The sequence below is a fragment of the Oratosquilla oratoria genome, chromosome 24 (assembly GCF_046742065.1).
Source record: "Oratosquilla oratoria isolate Oo_2021 chromosome 24, ASM4674206v1, whole genome shotgun sequence".
NCBI classification, from domain to species: domain Eukaryota; kingdom Metazoa; phylum Arthropoda; class Malacostraca; order Stomatopoda; family Squillidae; genus Oratosquilla; species Oratosquilla oratoria.
Genome location: NC_134800.1, coordinates 34,397,845 through 34,417,618, shown reverse-complemented (window position 1 = coordinate 34,417,618; position 19,774 = coordinate 34,397,845). Strand labels below are relative to the sequence as shown.

Sequence of the window (19,774 nt, the reverse complement as noted above, 5' to 3'; positions counted from 1 at the left end):
TCTCTAAATACTATTTTGTTGTTCTCGTGGACTTTTCTCTAACCCTGTGCTTCTTTTGCTATGGACTCTTTATTCTCTTTATTATTATTCTTTAATTTGTCATTCTTATGTTTTACTTCTTTTAACTGTCTTTTTAATTCTTCAATTTCTTTATTTAGGTTTTGATTCTCCTTCTTTAGTTCTTCCAGTTTATCAGCTCTTTGGGTAACTAGTGTTCAGTTAATTGGTTAAACCTAACATCCCATGCTTCATTCATTTTTTTTAGTTTCTCCTCTAGATTGACTAATCGGGGAGGTTGTCACCTCCTCCCTCATTAAATCCGTAAAAGCAGTTATCTTCTCTTTCCATTGATCTGCTATTATCTATATTTCAGCTTTTGACACTTCTGCTTCCTTGTTCTTCCTCGTCTGTGTGTTCTGCACCCCTTTTGTTTACACCCCTTCTAACATTCGGGGCCCGTTCGTCCCCTTCATTATTACCTTCTATTTTCCTCAGTAATCCCTCTCTTTCTCCTTTTTCTTCACCTTCCCACTACACCACTATCTTTCCCCTTCCCTACTAATACAACAAATGTACTCCCTCATTGTTGAGATCGATGAAACTTAAATTTTTCCTGCAGTTCCAAACTTCACTGTCACTTCGACCGACGTGTATTTACCTAGTTGTATTTACATAGTTGTATTTTACGGGAAGGGAAGCTATGCTCGTGGTGTCCCGTCTTCATATCTCATTTTATCTAAACTGTTTTTAAATTCATGTATTGTTTTTGCACACACCTCTTTCTCATGTAACTTGTTCCAAATCTCTATTATCCTGTGGGGAATCCTGTTCTTTTTCAGATCTCTTCTATAACTGTCTTTCTTGATTTTCTTTCTGTGTCCTCTTGTATTTCTATCATCCCATTTCATTCGATCCTCTCTATCAATAATTTCTATGCCTTTCATGATTCTATAAATAGTTATAAAATCTCCTCTCTCTCTTCTTTGCTCTAATGTCTGTAGCTCAAGTTTTGCTAGTCTCTCTTCATATGATAATTTTGAGTGTTGGTGCCAATTTTGCAATTTCTCTTTGTATTCTTTCAAGTTTTGTTATTCATTTTTTTTTTTGTACTTGGTGACCACATCGTTGCTGCATATTCCAATCTTGGTCTTATCAAAGTGATTAGTATTTTCTTCATCCAGGTATGTAAATGCCACTTTGATTGTTCTTATTAAATTATAAGTTTCTCCAAAAATCTTGTTTATATGTTCCTCAGGTGAGATATTATTTATAATAATGACTTCCAGGTCCTTTTCATTTTCTACATTTTTTTATTCCTTCTTCTCCTAATTTATATGATCCTACTATTCTTTTTTTGCTTCTTCCAAATTCCATTATACTACACTTCTTAATATTGAACTCCATCTCCCACTTCCTACTCCATTCCCATACTTTATTGAGATCACTCTTGTCATACATCTCCCACTTCCTACTCCATTCCCATACTTTATTGAGATCGCTCTTGTCATAATTAAATGATCCAAACTGAGAACGTTAGAGAACTTACCTGTTTGCGTTCTCTAACTAATCGTTGGAAATGAATACAATTCTTGAGGCTTCGATGGCTGTAGAAATCCTTGCCGAGGTTTTATTGTCCTTCTGGTGACAGGGTTAAAGCTTGTCTCTGGTACCAGGGTTGAAGCTAGTCTAGCGTTCAGGGACTAAAACTTAGTCTCATTCGGCTGGAGTTCTAACGAGCCTTCAAAATGGCTTCGAAGCCACGGGACAACTGATACTTCAAGTAAGTTCTTAAGTTCCCGATTTGTTAATCAAATTACAACGTAGGCTTAAATAAATAATAAAGAGGGAGGGGAGTTTAATAATATATTAATTAAAATTATGATAGTGTGGTACGAAGTTACAGGAAAGATTCCGGATTCGAAAATTAAACAAGCTTTCGGGAAATAGCCGTAGCTCAAGGTAAACAATGCCATTCCCGTAACAACAATTACCACACTCTGTAGTGACTCACAATCTTCTTCCGTGTTCACTTTTTTTAATAATTTTGCATTATCTGCAAAGAAGCTCATATAACTTTCAATTTCTTCATCCATATCAATAATATATATATAGCAAACATTATTGGGGCCAGAACTGTTCCTTGTGGAACACCACTTATTACTTCATCCCAATTTGAGTGTTTGTCTCTTATCACTACTTTCATTTTTCTTTCTTGCAAAAAGTCTTCCATCCATTTTAGCAGTTTGCCCTGTATTCCTCCTTCAGTTTCTAATTTCTTAATCAACTTCTTATGTGGTACTTTGTCAAAAGCTTTTTTTAGGTCTAGAAATGCACAATCAGCCCATCCATCTCTTTCTTGTATTATATTTATTAGCCTTGAATAGAAACATTAAATTGGTGATGCATGATCGTCCTTGTCTGAATCCAAATTGCCTTGTATTTTGCACATTGTTTTTTTTCTAAATACCTTACCCATCTACTTTTGATAATTCTTTCACAAATTTTTGCTATTGTACTTGTTAGAGAGACTGGTCTATAGTTGGTAGGTTCTTTATTTCCCCCTTTATAATATATTTGCTTTTTTCCAATCTTTTGGAACTTTTCCTTCTTTCAAGGAACTATTTATTATGCTATGTTTTTTGTCTGCCAGTTCATTTCTGCATTCTTTCAAAATCCAGTTTGCTATTTCATCTGGTCCATGTGATTTTCTGACATCAAGATTACTCAAGTGCTTCATTATTTCATTCTTTGTTACTTCTATTTCTTTCATAGGGGGGACTTTCTCTTCCCATTCAATCTCTCCAAGTTGTATGTTCTCCCTTGTAAACACCGATTTAAAATGGTTGTTCATAATTTCTGCCATTTCTATTTCCTCTGTGTATTCAACTCCTCTTTCTCTTAATTTCTCTAAATCTTGTTTGTTTTTCAGTTTTTTAATTTTGGTTGATCTTTACATTTTTCAATGGCCTCTTTTTCATATTTTCTCTCTGCACACTTGTACATATTCATTTCTATAACAAGTATATATTTTCCATTTTTTAGGTCTTTTGTATTTCTTCTATTTGGTCCAAGCTTTGTCTCTTTTGTCTTTTAACTCCCTACAACTTTTGTTGTATTCTTTTTCTTGCTTTTGTCTTGGAACATACTTTTCCACTCTTTTTTTTTTTTTTATAAATTTTTGTCAAAATATTCCATTTCTCTTCCACTGTTGTTTCTTCTTTGTATATTCTTTCCCAGTTTTCTTTTTGAAAGAATTCTCTTATTTGATCAATTTTTTTTTTTCATACATCATTCTTCCTTTTATATATTGCTCATTTCTTTTCATGTATTTTTCCTCATTTAGTTCCAGTTCAATCAATATGTGGTCATTTATACTTATTGGTGTCTTATATTCAATCTTTTCCATTATTTTAGGTTCAGATGTGATTATTAGGTCTAGTCTCAATGGTTCTTCTTCATTTCTATACCTAGTGTTCTCTTGTATCTATTGTGTCATTGTATGGTCAGTAATCATCTCGAGTAGAACATTTCCCCATGAGTTGTCTCCACCCTTTACTGTCATCTCTTCCCAGCAGACTTTTTTCCAATTAAAGTCGCCCATCGTAACTATTCTTCCTCCATCTTCCATTATCTTATTTACTGTTATCCTTGTGTCCTCTAACATACTTTTATGTTCACTCTCTTCCCACGAGGCTGTTTTTGGAGGCACATAATTTATCACAAACTTTCTGCTCTTCTTATCTCTGTCTTCCACTTCGATCATGATCATCTCTACTGTATTCTTTCCATATGTGACACTTCTCAAGTTTATATCCTTTTTAGTCAGGAACATAACTCCACCCCCTTGTTTTGTCTCTCTGTTTCTAATCCAATAATTATATGCATCATGTCCTACACTGTTGGGTGGTAGTGGACCTTTTAATTTTGTCTCTACAATTCCCATTATGTCTGGTTCTTTTTCCTTCAGATAATCATTCAGCTCATTCAATCCTGTTATTAATCCATCTATATTTGTGTAAGACACTCTTAGTTTTCTGCTACTTCTATTGTATTTTCTGTTTCCCCTTTTGTTTTTCTCTGGTATGGCCCATGTCCTCACTTTCATATTCACTACTCTCCAATAGAATTTCTCTTTTTCTGTCTCTGTTCTGTTCTCATTTTTTTTCTTAGCTTCTTGTCTTTTCATTTTTTCCTCCTCTCTTTCCTCTTTATTCATTTCTCTTTTTATTCATACCTTTTTATATTGTTCACTGTTTGCTAGTTCCCCTGTTTTTGCTAAGATATTCTCTGCTGTCGTTTGTGACCTGAATTTAATCTTAATTGGTCTGGTGTTATCTGTACTATATTTTCCGAATCTATACATCTCTTCAATTTGTTTCATGATTTCAGGTTCATCTTCCTGAACTAATTCTAGTAAACTGTTTACTTTTTCTTTTTCCTCTTTGATTCTTGTGGTTCTATTTAGATTATACTTCTCTTCCATTCCTAATATAATTATACATTTCTTTTTATCTGCTAAGTCTCTTACTATATTCTCCTTCTGTCTCATCACTTTGATAATTGAGTCTTCAGTTTGTTCTTTCATTTGCAGTTTTATTATGTCAGTAAATGCATTTTTACTGTTCTCTTGGATTTTTTCCAACCCTGTGCTTCTTTTGCTATGGACTCTTTATTCTCTTTATTATTCCTCTTTAATTCTTCATTCTCATCTTTTATTTCTTTTAACTGTCTTTTTAATTCTTCTATTTCATTAGTTAGATTTTTGTTCACCTTCTCTAATTCTTCCAATTTTTCAACTCTCTGCACAATCTTTGTTATTTTACCGAACCTACTCTCCCAATGTTCAGTAATTTTCTCAAGTTTTTCCTCTAGTCTTGCTAATCGGGGGAGGTTGGTATCCACCCCCTCATTAAATCCCTGGAAATGACTATCTTCACCTTCCATTGTGCTGTTCTTATCTATATTTCTAATCTTTATATTTTTTGTTAATCCCGTTATCACCAAAATCATCATCGGTCCTTCGCTTGTTAACAAGACGCCTGGCCTCCTGGACCAGGTCCTCCCCTTCCTCATTTCCTTCCATTTCCCTTAGTAATCCCTCCCCTTCTCCTTTTTTATCACCTTCCCACTACACCACAAGCTTTCCCCTTCCCTGTAAATACAATAAGGTACTTCCTTGATGTTGAGATCCACGAAAATTTCACTTTTTCTTCGGAACTCCAATCTTCGCCGTTCATCCGACGAATGTGTGTGTGTGTGTATTTACCTAGTTGTATTTACATAGTTGTACTTTGCGGGAAGGGGAGCTATGCTCGTGGTGTCCCGCCATTGTATCTCGCAGTGTTTAGTTTGCTTTTAAACTCATGAATGGTTTTTGCGCATACTATTTCATTATCCAGTTTGTTCCAAGTGTCCAAAACTCTATGTGGAAAACTGTTTTTCTTCAGTTCTCTTCTATAGCTATGTTTTTTTATTTTCCTTCCATGTCCTCTTGTGTTTCTCTTGTCCCAGTTAAGTAAGTCCTCTCTATCAAGTATCTCTGTGCCTTTCATGATTCTGTAGATGGTCAATAGGTCACCTGTCTCTCTTCTTTGCTCCAGTGTCGGTAACTCCAGTTTAGCCAATCTCTCCACGTATGATAGGTTTGCAAGTGCAGGTGCCATTTTTGTAGCTGCTCTTTGGATTCTTTCTATTTTCTTTATATTCTTTTTGGTACTGGGGGACCACAATGTCGCCGCATACTCTAGTCTAGGCCTTATCAATGTAACCAACATTTTCTTTATCATGTCTTCGTCCAAGTATGCAAATGCCACTTTTATTGATCTTAGCAAGTTGTAAGTCTCCCTGACAATTTTGTTAATCTGTTTATCATAGGACAAGTCGTTTGTGATAATTACTCCCAAATCTTTTTCGGATCCTACTTTCTTTACTTGGTTCCAATTGTATATTTTCCTGATATTCTCTTTTTGCTTTTTCCAAACTCCATTATGCTACACTTCTTAGTATTAAAGTCCACTTCCTATTTCTGACTCTAGTTCCATACCCTATTCAGGTCTTCTTGCAGTGCTTCACAGTCTTTATCAGTTTCTACTTTCCTTAACAGTTTGGCGTCGTCAGCAAAGAAGCTCATGTAAAAGTTCATGTCCTCGTCCATGTCATTCATATAGATAGCAAACATTATTGGTGCCAGTACAGATCCTTGCGGTACTCCACTGATCACCTCTTTCCAATCTAAATATTTTTCTCTGAGCACTACTCTCATCTTTCTACCAGTCAGGAAGTCCTTAATCCATTTTAGTAGGTTCCCTTGTATTCCTCCTATGTGTTCCAGTTTTTTTTAGTAATTTTCTGTGTGGTACTTTGTCAAAGGCTTTTTCCAAGTCTAGGAATGCACAATCAGCCCATCCATTTCTTTCTTGCACTATGTCTATTAGCCTTGAGTAGAAGCATATTAAGTTTGTGGTGCATTATCTTCCTTGTCTGAACCTGAATTGTCTTGGGTTTAATATGTGTATTTACCTAGTTGTATTTTACGGGAAGGGGAGCTATGCTCGTGGTGTCCCGTCATAACTATTCTTCCTCCATCTTCCATTATCTTATTTACTGTTATCCTTGTGTCTTCTAACATACTTTTATGTTCACTCTCTTCCCATGAGGCTGTTTTTGGAGGCACATAATTTATCACAAACTTTCTGCTCTTCTTATCTCTGTCTTCCACTTCAATCATAATCATCTCTACTGTATTCTTTCCATATGTGACACACCTCACATTTATATCCTTCTTAGTCAGGAACATAACTCCACCCCCTTGTTTTGTCTCTCTGTTTCTAATCCAATAATTATATACATCATGTCCTACACTGTTGGGTGGTAGTGGACCTTTTAATTTCATTTCTATAATTCCCATTATGTCTGGTTCTTTTTCCTTCAGATAATCATTCAGCTCATTCAATCCTGTTATTAATCCATCTATATTTGTGTAAGACACTTTTAGTTTTCTGCCACTTCCATTGTATTCTGTTTCCGTTTTGTTTTTCTCTAGTATGACGTATTTCCTTACTTTCATATTCACTACTCTCTAATAGAATATATCTTTTTCTGACTCTGTTCTCATCTCATTTTTTCCCTTAGCTTCATGTCTTTTCATTTTTTCTCCTCTCTTTCCTCTTTATTCATTTCTCTTTTTATCCATACCTTTTTATATTGTTCACTTGCTGCTAGTTTCCCTGTTTTTGTTAAGATATTCTCTTCCGTCGTTTGTGACCTGAATTTAATCTTAATTGGTCTGGTGTTATCTGTACTATACTTTCCGAGCCTTTACATCTCTTCAATTTGTTTCATGATTTCAGGTTCATCTTCCTGAACTAATTCTAGTAAACTGTTTACTTTTTCTTTTTCCTCATTGATTCTTGTGGGTCTATTTAGGTTATGTTTCTCTTCCATTCCTAATATAATTATACATTTCTTTTTATCTGCTAAGTCTCTTACTACATTCTCCTTCTGTCTCATCACTTTAATAACTGAGTCTTCAGTTTGTTCTTTCATTTGCTGTTTTATTATGTCAGTTAATGCAACTTTACTGTTTTCTTGGATTTTTTCCAACCCTGTGCTTCTTTTGCTATGGCCTCTTTGTTGTCTTTATTATTCCTCTTTGATTCTTCATTCTCATCTTTTACTTCTTTTAACTGTCTTTTTAATCCTTCTATTTCATTAGTTAAGTTTTTGTTCACCTTCTCTAGTTCTTCCAATTTTTCAACTCTCTGTGCAATCTTTGCTATCATACCGAACCTATTCTCCCAATGTTCGGTCATCCCTGGAAATTATTATCCTCATCTTCCATTGTGCTGCTCTTATCTATATTTCTAAACTTTACCTTTTTTCTAATCCCTTCATCAAAATCATCGGTCCTTCTCTTGTTTACAAGACACCTGGCCTCCTGGACCAAGACCTCCCCTTCCTCATTTCCTTCCATTTCCCTTAGTAATCCCTCCCCTTCTCCTTTATTATCATCTTCCCACTACACCACGAGCTTTCCCCTTCCCTGTAAATACAATAAGGTACTTCCTACGAAACTCCAATCTTCGCTGTCCATCTGACGAAAGTGTGTGTATTTACCTAGTTGTATTTTACGGGAAGGGGAGCTATGCTTGTGGTGTCCTGTCTTCATATCTCATTTTATCTAAACTATTTTTAAATTCATGTATTGTTTTTGCACACACCACTTTCTCATCTAACTTGTTCCAACTGTCTATTACTCTGTGAGGAAAGCTGTTCTTTTTCAGATCTCTTCTGTAGCTGTCTTTCTTTATTTTCTTTCCGTGTCCTCTTGTATTTCTATCATCCCATTTTATCAGATTCTCTCTATCAATAATTTCTATGCCTTTCATGATTCTGTAAATAGCTATCAAATCTCCTCTCTTCTTTGCTCTAGTGTCTGTAGATCAAATTTTGCTAGTCTCTCTTCACATGATAGTTTTGAGAGTGTTGGTGCCAATTTTGTAATTGCTCTTTGTATTCTTTCAAGTTTTGTTATACATTTTTTTGTACTTGGTGACCACATCGTTGCAGCATATTCCAATCTTGGTCTTATCAGAGTGATTAGAATTTTCTTCACCATTTCTTCATCCAGGTATGTAAATGCCACTTTAATTGTTCTTATTAAATTATAAGTTTCTCCAAAAATCTTATTTATATGTTTCTCAGGTGACATATTATTCATAACAAGGACTCCCAGATCCTTCTCATTTTCTACTTTTTTTATTCTTTCTTCTCCCAATTTATATGATCCTGTCATTCTGTTTTTACTTTTTCCAAATTCCATTATACACTTTTTAGTGTTGAACTCCATCTCCCACTTCCTACTCCATTCCCATACTTTATTTAGATCACTCTGTAGTGACTCACAATCTTCTTCCGTGTTCAATTTTTTTTAATAGTTTTGCATCATCTGCAAAGAAGCTCATATAACTTTCAATTTCTTCATCCATATCATTAATATATATAGCAAACATTATTGGGGCCAGAACTGTTCCTTGTGGAACACTGCTTATTACGTCATCCCATTTTGAGTGTTTGTCTCTTATCACTACTCTCATTTTTCTTTCTTGCAAAAAGTCTTCCATCCATTTAAGCAGTTTGCCCTGTATTCCTCCTTCAGTTTCTAATTTCTTAATCAACTTCTTATGTGGTACTTTGTCAAAAGTTTTTTTAGGTCTAGAAATGCACAATCAGCCCATCCATCTCTTTCTTGTATTATATCTATTAGCCTTGAATAGAAACACATTAAATTAGTGACGCATGATCGTCCTTGTCTGAATCCAAATTGCCTTGGATTTAGCACGCTGTTTTTTTCTAAATACCTTACCCATCTACTTTTGATAATCCTTTCACAAATTTTTGCTATTTTACTTGTTAGAGAGACTGGTCTATAGTTGGTAGGGTCTTCTTTATTACCTCCTTTATATATAGGTACTATATTTGCTTTTTTCCAATCTTCTGGAACTTTTCCTTCTTTCAAGGAACTATTTATTATGGTATGTATTTTGTCTGCCAGTTCATTTCTGCATTCTTTCAAAATCCAGTTTGCTATTTCATCTGGTCCATGCGATTTTCTAACATCAAGATTACTCAAATGTTTCATTATTTCATTCTTTGTTACTTCTATTTCTTTCATAGGGGGGACTTTCTCTTTCCATTCGATCTCTTCCGGTTGTATATTCTCCCTTGTAAACACTGATTTAAAATGCTTGTTCATAATTTACGCCATTTCTATTTCCTCTGTGTATTCAACTTGTGTGTGCACATGTGCATGTAATCAGTAATGAAAGTGATCAAGCTTTGGTGCTCATGCAAATGTGATGTACTACCCACAACAAAACCAACACACATCAAGAACTTACATAGACCACTGATGCCAATTCTTGTCTGCCTCCAGATTTTTCTGATGAACTGTTCCTCTTTGGTCCATCTCCAGCATCATAGATTGTGAACTGTGTCCCCAGCAAGTTGGAACGCAGCTTCCCACAGAAGGACTCCCCACCACGGGACAGGTCTGTTGGGTCAGCTGAGATGAGATAGTTCGAAGTTGCCGATTTCTTGCGCTTGCGACCAGCCAGGAGGAACACCTGTGGAGGTGAATTGGCTGAGTTTCCAAAAAGCATAAATGATGATTGATGTGATCTTGATTTCTGATAACTTTTTCACCATTTTTACTATGTTTTCCAACTTTGGTGTTTAAAACAACTGCAGCTATGGTTATGATGATACCCATTGGTTTTTGTTCACACATTTCAAGGCTAACAGCTGCTTTATTTTCTAATCAAATATTCATAACCATTTGATATATGATATAACTGCAATTATAGATATCACATATGAAATGCATTGTAATTATGTAACTACTAAAAGGTAAATACCATTATCATAACATCGTCATCAAATGACTAAAATAATTTACTTCAATTTTCATGTGCTTTTTTATGACATCTCAAGATTCCTGTTACCAAAATAAAATTTCTAAAAGAATATCCTCTTTTATTACATATACAACAATCAAACCAATCTCATTTTGAGAACTGTTCCCTTTGTACATTTTCTAATGTTAGAAATATTCAATAGTCACAGGACAATCTGAAAATATTTCTTCCATCATGTGATGTTCCACTAAGAAAAAAAAAAAAAAATAGTTATGTGTACAAATCCATTCACATGCAGAATCATACACACACATAATGATTAATATCTCCAAATAACAAACACAACTCTACACCCACACTATGTCTCCCTATATAGACAATGAAAACATGTAATTACATAACCACCAAAATATACCTACACCTAGGCTACATTTACACAGAAGGGTACACACTGACTACTCATGCACATACACATACATGTGCACATACACACACACACAATCGTCAGATTGACGACGAAGATTGGAACTCCTGAAAAAACGCAATTTTCGTGGATTTCAACGAGGGAGTACCTGTGTTGTATTAGTAGGGAAGGGGGAAAACTTGTGGTGTAGTGGGCAGGTGAAGAAAAAGGAGAAGGGGAAGGATTAGTAAAGGAAAATGGAAGAAAATGAGGAAGGGGACGAACGGGCCCCGAAAGTCAAAGGGGCGTAAACAAGAGATGGGCAGACGATACAGCTGAAGTTGAACAAGTCAGTAAAGGCATTAAAATTAGTAATATAGATAAGAGCAGCGCAATAGAAAGAGGAGATAATTATTTCTATGGCTTTAACAAGGGAGGAGATGACAACCTCCCCCGATTAGCAAGTCCAGAAGAAAAAACAACAAAAATGAATGAACAATGGGAGGTTAGGTTTAGCCAACTTATACTTATTACACTAAGAGTTGATAAATTAGAAGAACTATAGAAAAAGAACTAAGACCTAAATGAAGAAAGAGAAGAATTAAAAAGACAGTTAAAAGAAGTAAAGGATGAGAATGAGGCACTAAAGACGAATTATAAAGAGAATAAAGAGACCATAGCAAAACAGGTAAGTGGTTGGAAAAAAGTACAGGAGGAAAACAAAATCTAATTCAGAGATATAGTGAAACAACAGACGAAGGAACACACCAAGAACACAGTTATTAAAGTGATGAGAGAGAAGGAGAATATAGTAATAGACTTAGCAGATAAAAAGAAATGTATGATTATATTAGGAATGGAAGACAAGAATAATCCAAATAGGACTACAAGAGTAAGAGAGGAGAAAGAAAAAGTAAACAAGGTAATAAAGTATTTCAAGAAGGTGAACAGGAAATAGGGAAAGAAATTGAAGAAATATATAGACGAGGGAAATATAGCTTAGACAGGACCAGACCAATTAAAGTTAAATTCAGGTAAAAAATGACTGCAGATAATGTCTTAGCAAAAACAGGGACACTAGCAGAAAGTGATCAGTACAAACAGGTATGGATAAAAAGAGAGATGAAAAAAGAGGAAAGAGAGGAAAAACAAAACAAAAAGAACAGAAGCTAAAAAAAAAAAAAAAAAAAAGGAGAGAGAACAGAACAGAGTCAGAAAAAAGAAATTCTATTGGAGAGTAGTGGATATGAAAGTTAGGAAATAGTTCATACGAGAGAAAAACAGAAGGGAAACAGAAAACATGATGGAGGTAACAGAAAATTAAAAATGTCCTTCACAATTATAGATGGATTAATAACAGGATTGAATGAAGTGAATAAATACCTGATGGAAAAGAAACCGGACATATTGGGAATTCTGGAGGCAAAACTGAAAGGCCCATTACCACCCAACAGTGTAGGACATGGCGTATATAATTATTTGATTAGAAACAGAGAAGTAAAACAAGGTGGTGGAGTTATATTCCTGACTAAGAAGGATATAAATGTGAGGAAAGTTACATATGGAAAGAATAGAGTGGAGATGATTATGATGGAAATAGAGGACAGGGACAAGAAGAGTAGGAAGTTTGTGGTAAATTATGTGCCTTCTAAAACTGCTTCGTGGGTCTGGGAAGAGAGAGAACACAAGAATGTGTTAAAAGACACAAGGGTAACACTAAATAAGATAACGGAAGATGGAGGAAGAATAATTATAATGGGTGGCTTTAATTGTAAAGAAATCCACTGGGAAGAGATGATAGTGAAGGGTGGAGACGACCTATGGGGAAATGTATTACAGTACTTGATATAATTATAGAACATATAATGACACAATGGATACAAGAGAATACTAGGTATAAAAATGAGAAAGAACCATCGAGAACCCGTGTCACGTCACTCTGGATCCATACTCGTGATGTGACATATTCATTCCTTGTGCATAGTTACACCGTGTTGTGCAACCCCCGGTGTGACCTATAACACGGACCCAAATATGGAGCGGCGTAAGCCTGACGGTTGCGAAGACGGCGTCCCCTCTCTCAACCACCATAGCCCTATGGGGTTAAGAATGAACAATGGACTCCTTGTGTACGGCAGTGCTACGCGGTGATTAATGTGTGCGAAAGTATCGGGCCTGTATCAAAGGGGCCCGGTGGAACAATGACTCTTTGTCCGCTAGGACCGTTGACCTAGAACGCGCGCGAAAAGCTCTTGTAGGCAAGCGGCGGAGTGGTACGGAACCGACGCCGCCCACCAGCTGAGGTTAAGGGGCGCATTAATCAAGAAGAAGAAGGCGAACTAGTGCCCCCCCTTCTTTTCTACCTCATTGACTTGTAGGTTAAGGTATAAGCTAGGGAATTATTGTGAACCCTCTTCATGCATAAATAAAGGAAGTAACGGATGTGTGAAGTTGGGTGGATAGGGATACGAAAATGTGTATTAAGATAAGTTGGCACTTGGGCAGTGGCACCTGTGTTGTGCGGTCAGAGTATAAATCGGGAGTGCAGGCACCCACGCTGCTCTCTCCGCACCTGCCCTCTGTATGTGGTACTTGTAAGTAATAGATACTCTCACTTGTTGAGTCAGTAAATATTTTAGTGATTTTGTACATCTTCTTTCTTTATCCTGGCGTAGTGGATGTATCTATAAAGAGGCGATTCTTCTCTGAGACTCTGGATTGCAGGAACTACTCAAGCTCTTTTTTAGAGTTTGATGTAACAACTCAAAAACAGAGCTTAGGGTATGACACCCGAAATAGTGGACAAGATTGAATGTAAGACCAATAGGTAAAGGTGACCACATATTAATTGAACTGGAATTAAACAAAGAAAAATACATGGGGAAAAAAATGAACAATATAGAAAGGGAAGATTGATGTATGGAATTTTTTTTTATAAAATGAGGATTTTTTTTTTTTTCAAAAAGCAGACTAGGAAAAGATACACAAAGAGGAAACAACAGTAGAAAAGAGATGGAATATTTTGACAACTTATAAGGAAGGAGTGAAAAAGTATGTTCCAAGACAAAAACACGAAAAAGATATGTAAAATGTTGGTACAACAAAAGATGTAGCGAGTTAAAAGACATAAGGGATATAGCTTGGATAAAATGGAAGAAGACAGAAGACCTGAAAAATGAAAAATATATACTGGTTATAGAAATGAATATGTACAAGTGTGCATAGAAGAAAAGAGAAAATACGAAAAGGATGTCATAGAAAAATGTAAAGATCAACCAAAACTATTTTATAGATTTATATATAACAAATTGAAAAACAAACAAGAATTTGTGAAACTAGAAGGATGAATTGAATACACAGAGGAAATAGAAATGGCAGAAATTATGAACAAGTATTTTAAATCAGTGTTTACAAGGGAGAACATACAACTTAGAAATGTCAAGTGGGAGGAGAAAGTCCCCCCTATGAAAGAGATAGAAGTAGAAAGGAAAGCAATAATGAATCATTTGAGTAATCTCGATATTAGAAAACCGTATGGTCCAAATGAAATGGCAAACTGGATTTTGAGAAAATGCAGGAACGAACTAACAGACAAAATACATAGTCTAATAAACAGTTCATTGAAAGAAGGAAAAGTTCCAGAGGATTGGAAAAGAGCAAATAGAGTACCAATATATGAATGGGGAAACAAGGAAAACCCTACTATCTATAGACCGCACTCTCTTAGAAGCACGGTAGCTAAAATTTGTGAAACAATTATCAAAATTAGATGGGTGAGGCATTTGAAACAACAACAACAATGTACTAAATCCGAGGCAGTTTGGATTTAGTCAAGGAAGATCATGTGTCACTATCTTGATGTGATGGATGGGCTGATTGTGCAATTCTAGACCTGAAAAAAGCTTTTGATAAGGTGCCACATAAGAAATTGTTTAAGAAATTAGAAACTGCAGTAGGAATACAGGAGAAACTGCTGAAGTGGATGGAAGACTTCTTGCATGAAAGAAAAATGAGAGTGGTGATCAGAGACAAACACTCTAATTGCGATGAAGTGATTAGTGGAGTTCCACAAGGAACAGTTCTGGCCCCAATAATGTTTGCTATATAATAATATTAATGATATGGATAAAGGAATTGAAAGTTATATGAGCTTCTTTGCGGACAATGCTTACTGTTGAAAAAAGTGAACACGGAAGAAGATTGTGATTTGCTGCAGAGTGAAGTATGGGAATGGAGTAGGAAGTGGGAGATGGAATTCAATATTAAGAAGTGTAGTATAATGGAATTTGGAAGAAGCAAAAAAAGAATAGTGGGATCATATAAATTGGGAGAGGAAGAAATTAAAAAAAGTGGAAAATGAGAAGGACCTGGGAGTCACTATTATGAATAATATGTCCCCTGAGAAACATAAACAAAGTGTTTGGAGAAACTTATAATTTGATAAGATCAATCAAAGTGGCATTTACATACCTAGACGAAGAAATGGTGAAGAAAATACTAGTCACTGATAGGACCAAAATTGGAGTATGCAGCGATGACGTGGTCAACAAGTACAAAAAAATGTATAACAGAACTTGAAAGAATACAAAGAGCAATTACAAAATTGGCACCAACACTCTCAGAACTAACATATGAGGAGAGGCTGGCAAAACTTGAGCTACAGACATTGGAGCAAAGAAGAGAGAGAGGAGACTTGATAATCTATAGAATCATGAAAGGCATGGAAATTATTGATAGAGAGGATATAATAAAATGGGATGGTAGAGATACAAGAGGACATGGAAAGAAAGTAAAAAAAAGACAATTAAAGAAGAGACCTGAAAAAGAACAGCTTTCCCCACAGGATAACAGATGTTTGGAACAAGTTAGATGAAAATGTTCTGTGTGCAAAAACAATATATGGATTTACAAACAGTCTAGATAAAAAGAGATATGGAGATGGAACACCACGAGCATAGCTCCCCTTCCCATAAAATACAAGTAGGTAGATACATATCAATAAAATTGTCGGAGAAACCTTCAACCTTAATTATTAAGGTCAATGAAAGTGGCATATTTGACTACTTGGATGAGGAAATTATTAAAATAATATTAGTTACACTAAAAAGACCAAAACTGGAGTACGCAGCAACACTATGGACACCTAGTACTAAAAAGAATATAAAGAAATTAGAAAGAATACAAAGAGCAACAACAAAGTTGGTACCAACTCTCTCCAAATTAACATACAAACAAAGGTTGTCCAAATTGGAATTACCATCTCTGGAACAAAGAGGAGAAAGAAATCTGCTGACTATTTATAGAATCATGAAAAGGATGAAAATCCTAGAGAGGAATGATCTATTAAAATGGGACAATGGAAAAACAGGACATGAAAAGAAACTCAAAAAGGATAATTATAGAAGGGATCTGAAAAAAAAAGAATAAATAAAATAGCTGCCCACATACAGTACTGGATACTTGGAATAATTTAGATAAAGAAACAGTGTGTGCAAACACTATTCAAAATTTTAAGATAAAACTTGATGCTGACAGATCAGGTCACCAAGAGCATAGCTCCCTTCCCGTATAATAGAATTAGGTAAGGAAATACAACATACAAGAGAAAAAAAGAAGGGAAACAGAGAATACAATGGAAGTGGCAGAAAACTAAGAGTGTCTTACACAAATATAGATGGATTAATAACAGGATTGAATGAGCTGAATGATTATCTGAAGGAAAGAGAAACGGACATAATGGGAATTGTAGAAACGAAATTAAAAGGTCCACTACCACCCAACAGTGTAGGACATGATGCATATAATTATTAGATTAGAAACAAAACAAGGGGGTGGAGTTATGTTCCTGACTAAGAAGGATATAAATGTGAGGTGTGTCACATTTGGAAAGAATACAGTAGAGATGATTATGATTGAAGTGGAAGACAGAGATAAGAAGAGCAGAAAGTTTGTGATAAATTATGTGCCTCCAAAAAAAAAGCCTCGTGGGAAGAGAGTGAACATAAAAGTATGTTAGAAGACACAAGGATAACATTAAATAAGATAATGGAAGATGGAGGAAGAATTGTTATGATGGGCGACTTTAATTGCAAAGAAGTCTGCTGGGAAGAGATGACAGTAAAGGGTGGAGATGACTCATGGGGAAATGTTCTACTCGAGATGATTATTGACCATACAATGACACAGTGAATACAGGAGAACACTAGGTATAGAAATGAAGAACCATCAAGACTAGACTTAATAATCACATATGAACCTAGAATAGTGGACAAGATTGAATATAAAACACCAATAAGTAAAAGTGACCACATATTGATTGAACTGGAACTAAATGAGGAAAAATACATGAAAAGAAATGAACAATATAGAAAAGGAAGAATGATGTATGAAAAAACAAACTTTGATAAAATAAGAGAATTCTTTCAAAAAGAAAACTGGGAAGCAATATACAAAGAAGAAACAACAGTGGAAGAGAAATGGAATATTTTGACAAAAAATTATAAAAAAGGAGTGGAAAAGTATGTCCCAAGACAAAAACAAGAAAAAGAATATGTAAAGTGCTGGTACAACAAAAATTGTAGGGAGTTAAAAGACAAAAGAGACAAAGGTTGGACCAAATGTAAAAAAGACAAAAGACCTGAAAAATGGAAAATATATACTTGTTATAGAAATTAATATGTACAAGCGTGCAGAGAGAAAAGAAAATATGAAAAAGATGTCATAGAAAAATGTAAAGATCAACCAAAACTATTTTACAGATTTGTAAACAACAAACTGAAAAACAAACAAGATTTGGAGAAATTAAGACAAGGAGGAGTTGAATACACAGAGGAAATAGAAATGGTGGACATTATGAACAAACATTTTAAATCAGTGTTTACAAGGGAGAACATACAACCTGAAGAGATCGAATGGAAAGAGAAAGTCCCCCCTATGAAAGAAATAGAAGTAACAAAGAATGAAATAATTAAACACTTGAGTAATCTTGATGTCAGAAAATCGCATGGACCAGATGAAATAGCAAACTGGATTTTGATGAATGCAGGAATGAACTGGCAGACAAAATACATAGCATAATAAACAGTTCCTTGAAAGAAGGACAAGTTCCAAAATATTGGAAAAAAACAAACAAATATAGTACCTATATATAAAGGGGGAAATAAAGAAGACCCTACCAACTATAGACCAGTCTCTCTAACAAGTACAATTGCAAAAATTTGTGAAAGAATGGTCAAAAGTGGATGGGTAAAATATTTAGAAAAAAACAGCGTGCTAAATCCAAGGCAATTTGGATTCAGACAAGGACGATCATGCGTCACCAATTTAATATGTTTCTATTCAAGGCTAATAGATATAATACAAGAAAGAGATGGATGGGCTGATTGTGCATTTCTAGACCTAAAAAAAGCTTTTGACAAAGTACCACATAAGAAGTTGATTAAGAAATTAGAAACTGAAGGAGGAATACAGGGCAAACTGCTTAAATGGATGGAAGACTTTTTGCAAGAAAGAAAAATGAGAGTAGTGATAAGAGACAAACACTCAAAATGGGATGAAGTAATAAGCAGTGTTCCACAAGGAACAGTTCTGGCCCCAATAATGTTTGCTATATATATTAATGATATGGATGAAGAAATTGGAAGTTATATGAGTTTCTTTGCAGATGATGTAAAACTATTAAAAAAAAGTGAACATGGAAGAAGATTGTGAGTCACTACAGAGTGATCTCAATAAAGTATGGGAATGGAGTAGGAAGTGGGAGATGGAGTTCAACACTAAAAAGTGTAGTATAATGGAATTTGGAAAAAGCAAAATCAGAATAACAGGATCATATAAATTGGGAGAAGAAGGAATAAAAAAAGTAGAAAATGAGAAGGACCTGGGAGTCATTGTTATGAATAATATGTCACCTGAGAAACATATAAATAAGATTTTTGGAGAAACTTATAATTTAATAAGAACAATCAAAGTGACATTTACATACCTGGATGAAGAAATGGTGAAGAAAATATTAATCACTCTGATAAGACCAAGATTGGAATATGCAGCAACGATGAGGTCACCAAGTACAAAAAAATGTATAACAAAACTTGAAAGAATACAAAGAGCAATTACAAAATTGGCACCAACACTCTCAAAACTATCATATGAAGAGAGACTAGAAAAACTTGAGCTACAGACACTAAAGCAAAGAAGAGAGAGAGGAGATTTGATAGCTATTTACAGGATCATGAAAGGCATAGAAACTATTGATAGAGAGAATCTGATAAAATGGGCTGATAGAAATACAAGAGGACCAGAAAGAAAATCAAGAAAGACAGCTATAGAAGAGATCTGAAAAAGAACAGCTTTCCTCACAGAGTAATAGACATTTGGAACAAGTTAGATGAGAAAGTGGTGTGTGCAAAAACAATACATGAATTTAAAAACAGTTTAGATAAAATGAGATATGAAGATGGGACACCACGAGTACAGCTCCCCTTCCCGTAAAATACAACTAGGTAAATACACATTCGTCGGATGGACGGCGAAGATTGGAGTTCCGAAGAAAAACTGAAATTTTCGTGGATCTCAACGTCAAGGAAGTACCTCATTGTATTTACAGGGAATGGGAAAGCTCGTTGTGTAGTGGGAAGGTGATAAAAAAGGAGAAGAGGAGAGATTACTGAGGGAGATGGAAGGAAATGAGGAAGGGGAGGACTTGGTCCAGGAGGCCAGGCGTCTTGTAAACAAGCGAAGGACCGATGATTTTGGAGAAAGGATAAACAAAAATGTAAAAATTAGAAATATAGATAAGAGTAGCACAATGGAAGGTGAAGATAGTCATTTCCAGGGATTTAATGAGGGGGGGGGATACCACCCTTCCCCGATTAGCAAGAGTAGAGGAAAAACTTGAGAAAATGACTGAACATTGGGAGAGTAGGTTCAGTAAAATAACAAAGATTACACAGAGAGT

The 19,774-nt window shown here is 35.2% G+C and overlaps 1 protein-coding gene across 1 annotated transcript in view; it reads right to left on the bottom strand.

The window, feature by feature from the left end:
- ktub (Tub domain-containing protein ktub) overlaps nucleotides 1–19,774 on the bottom strand; it is a 113,550-nt gene that overhangs the window by 45,608 nt on the left and 48,168 nt on the right. The window contains exon 4 of the mRNA XM_076207882.1: nucleotides 9,900–10,124. Within this exon, the coding sequence (XP_076063997.1) occupies nucleotides 9,900–10,124 (225 nt within the window). The remainder of the gene's footprint in view (nucleotides 1–9,899; nucleotides 10,125–19,774) is intronic.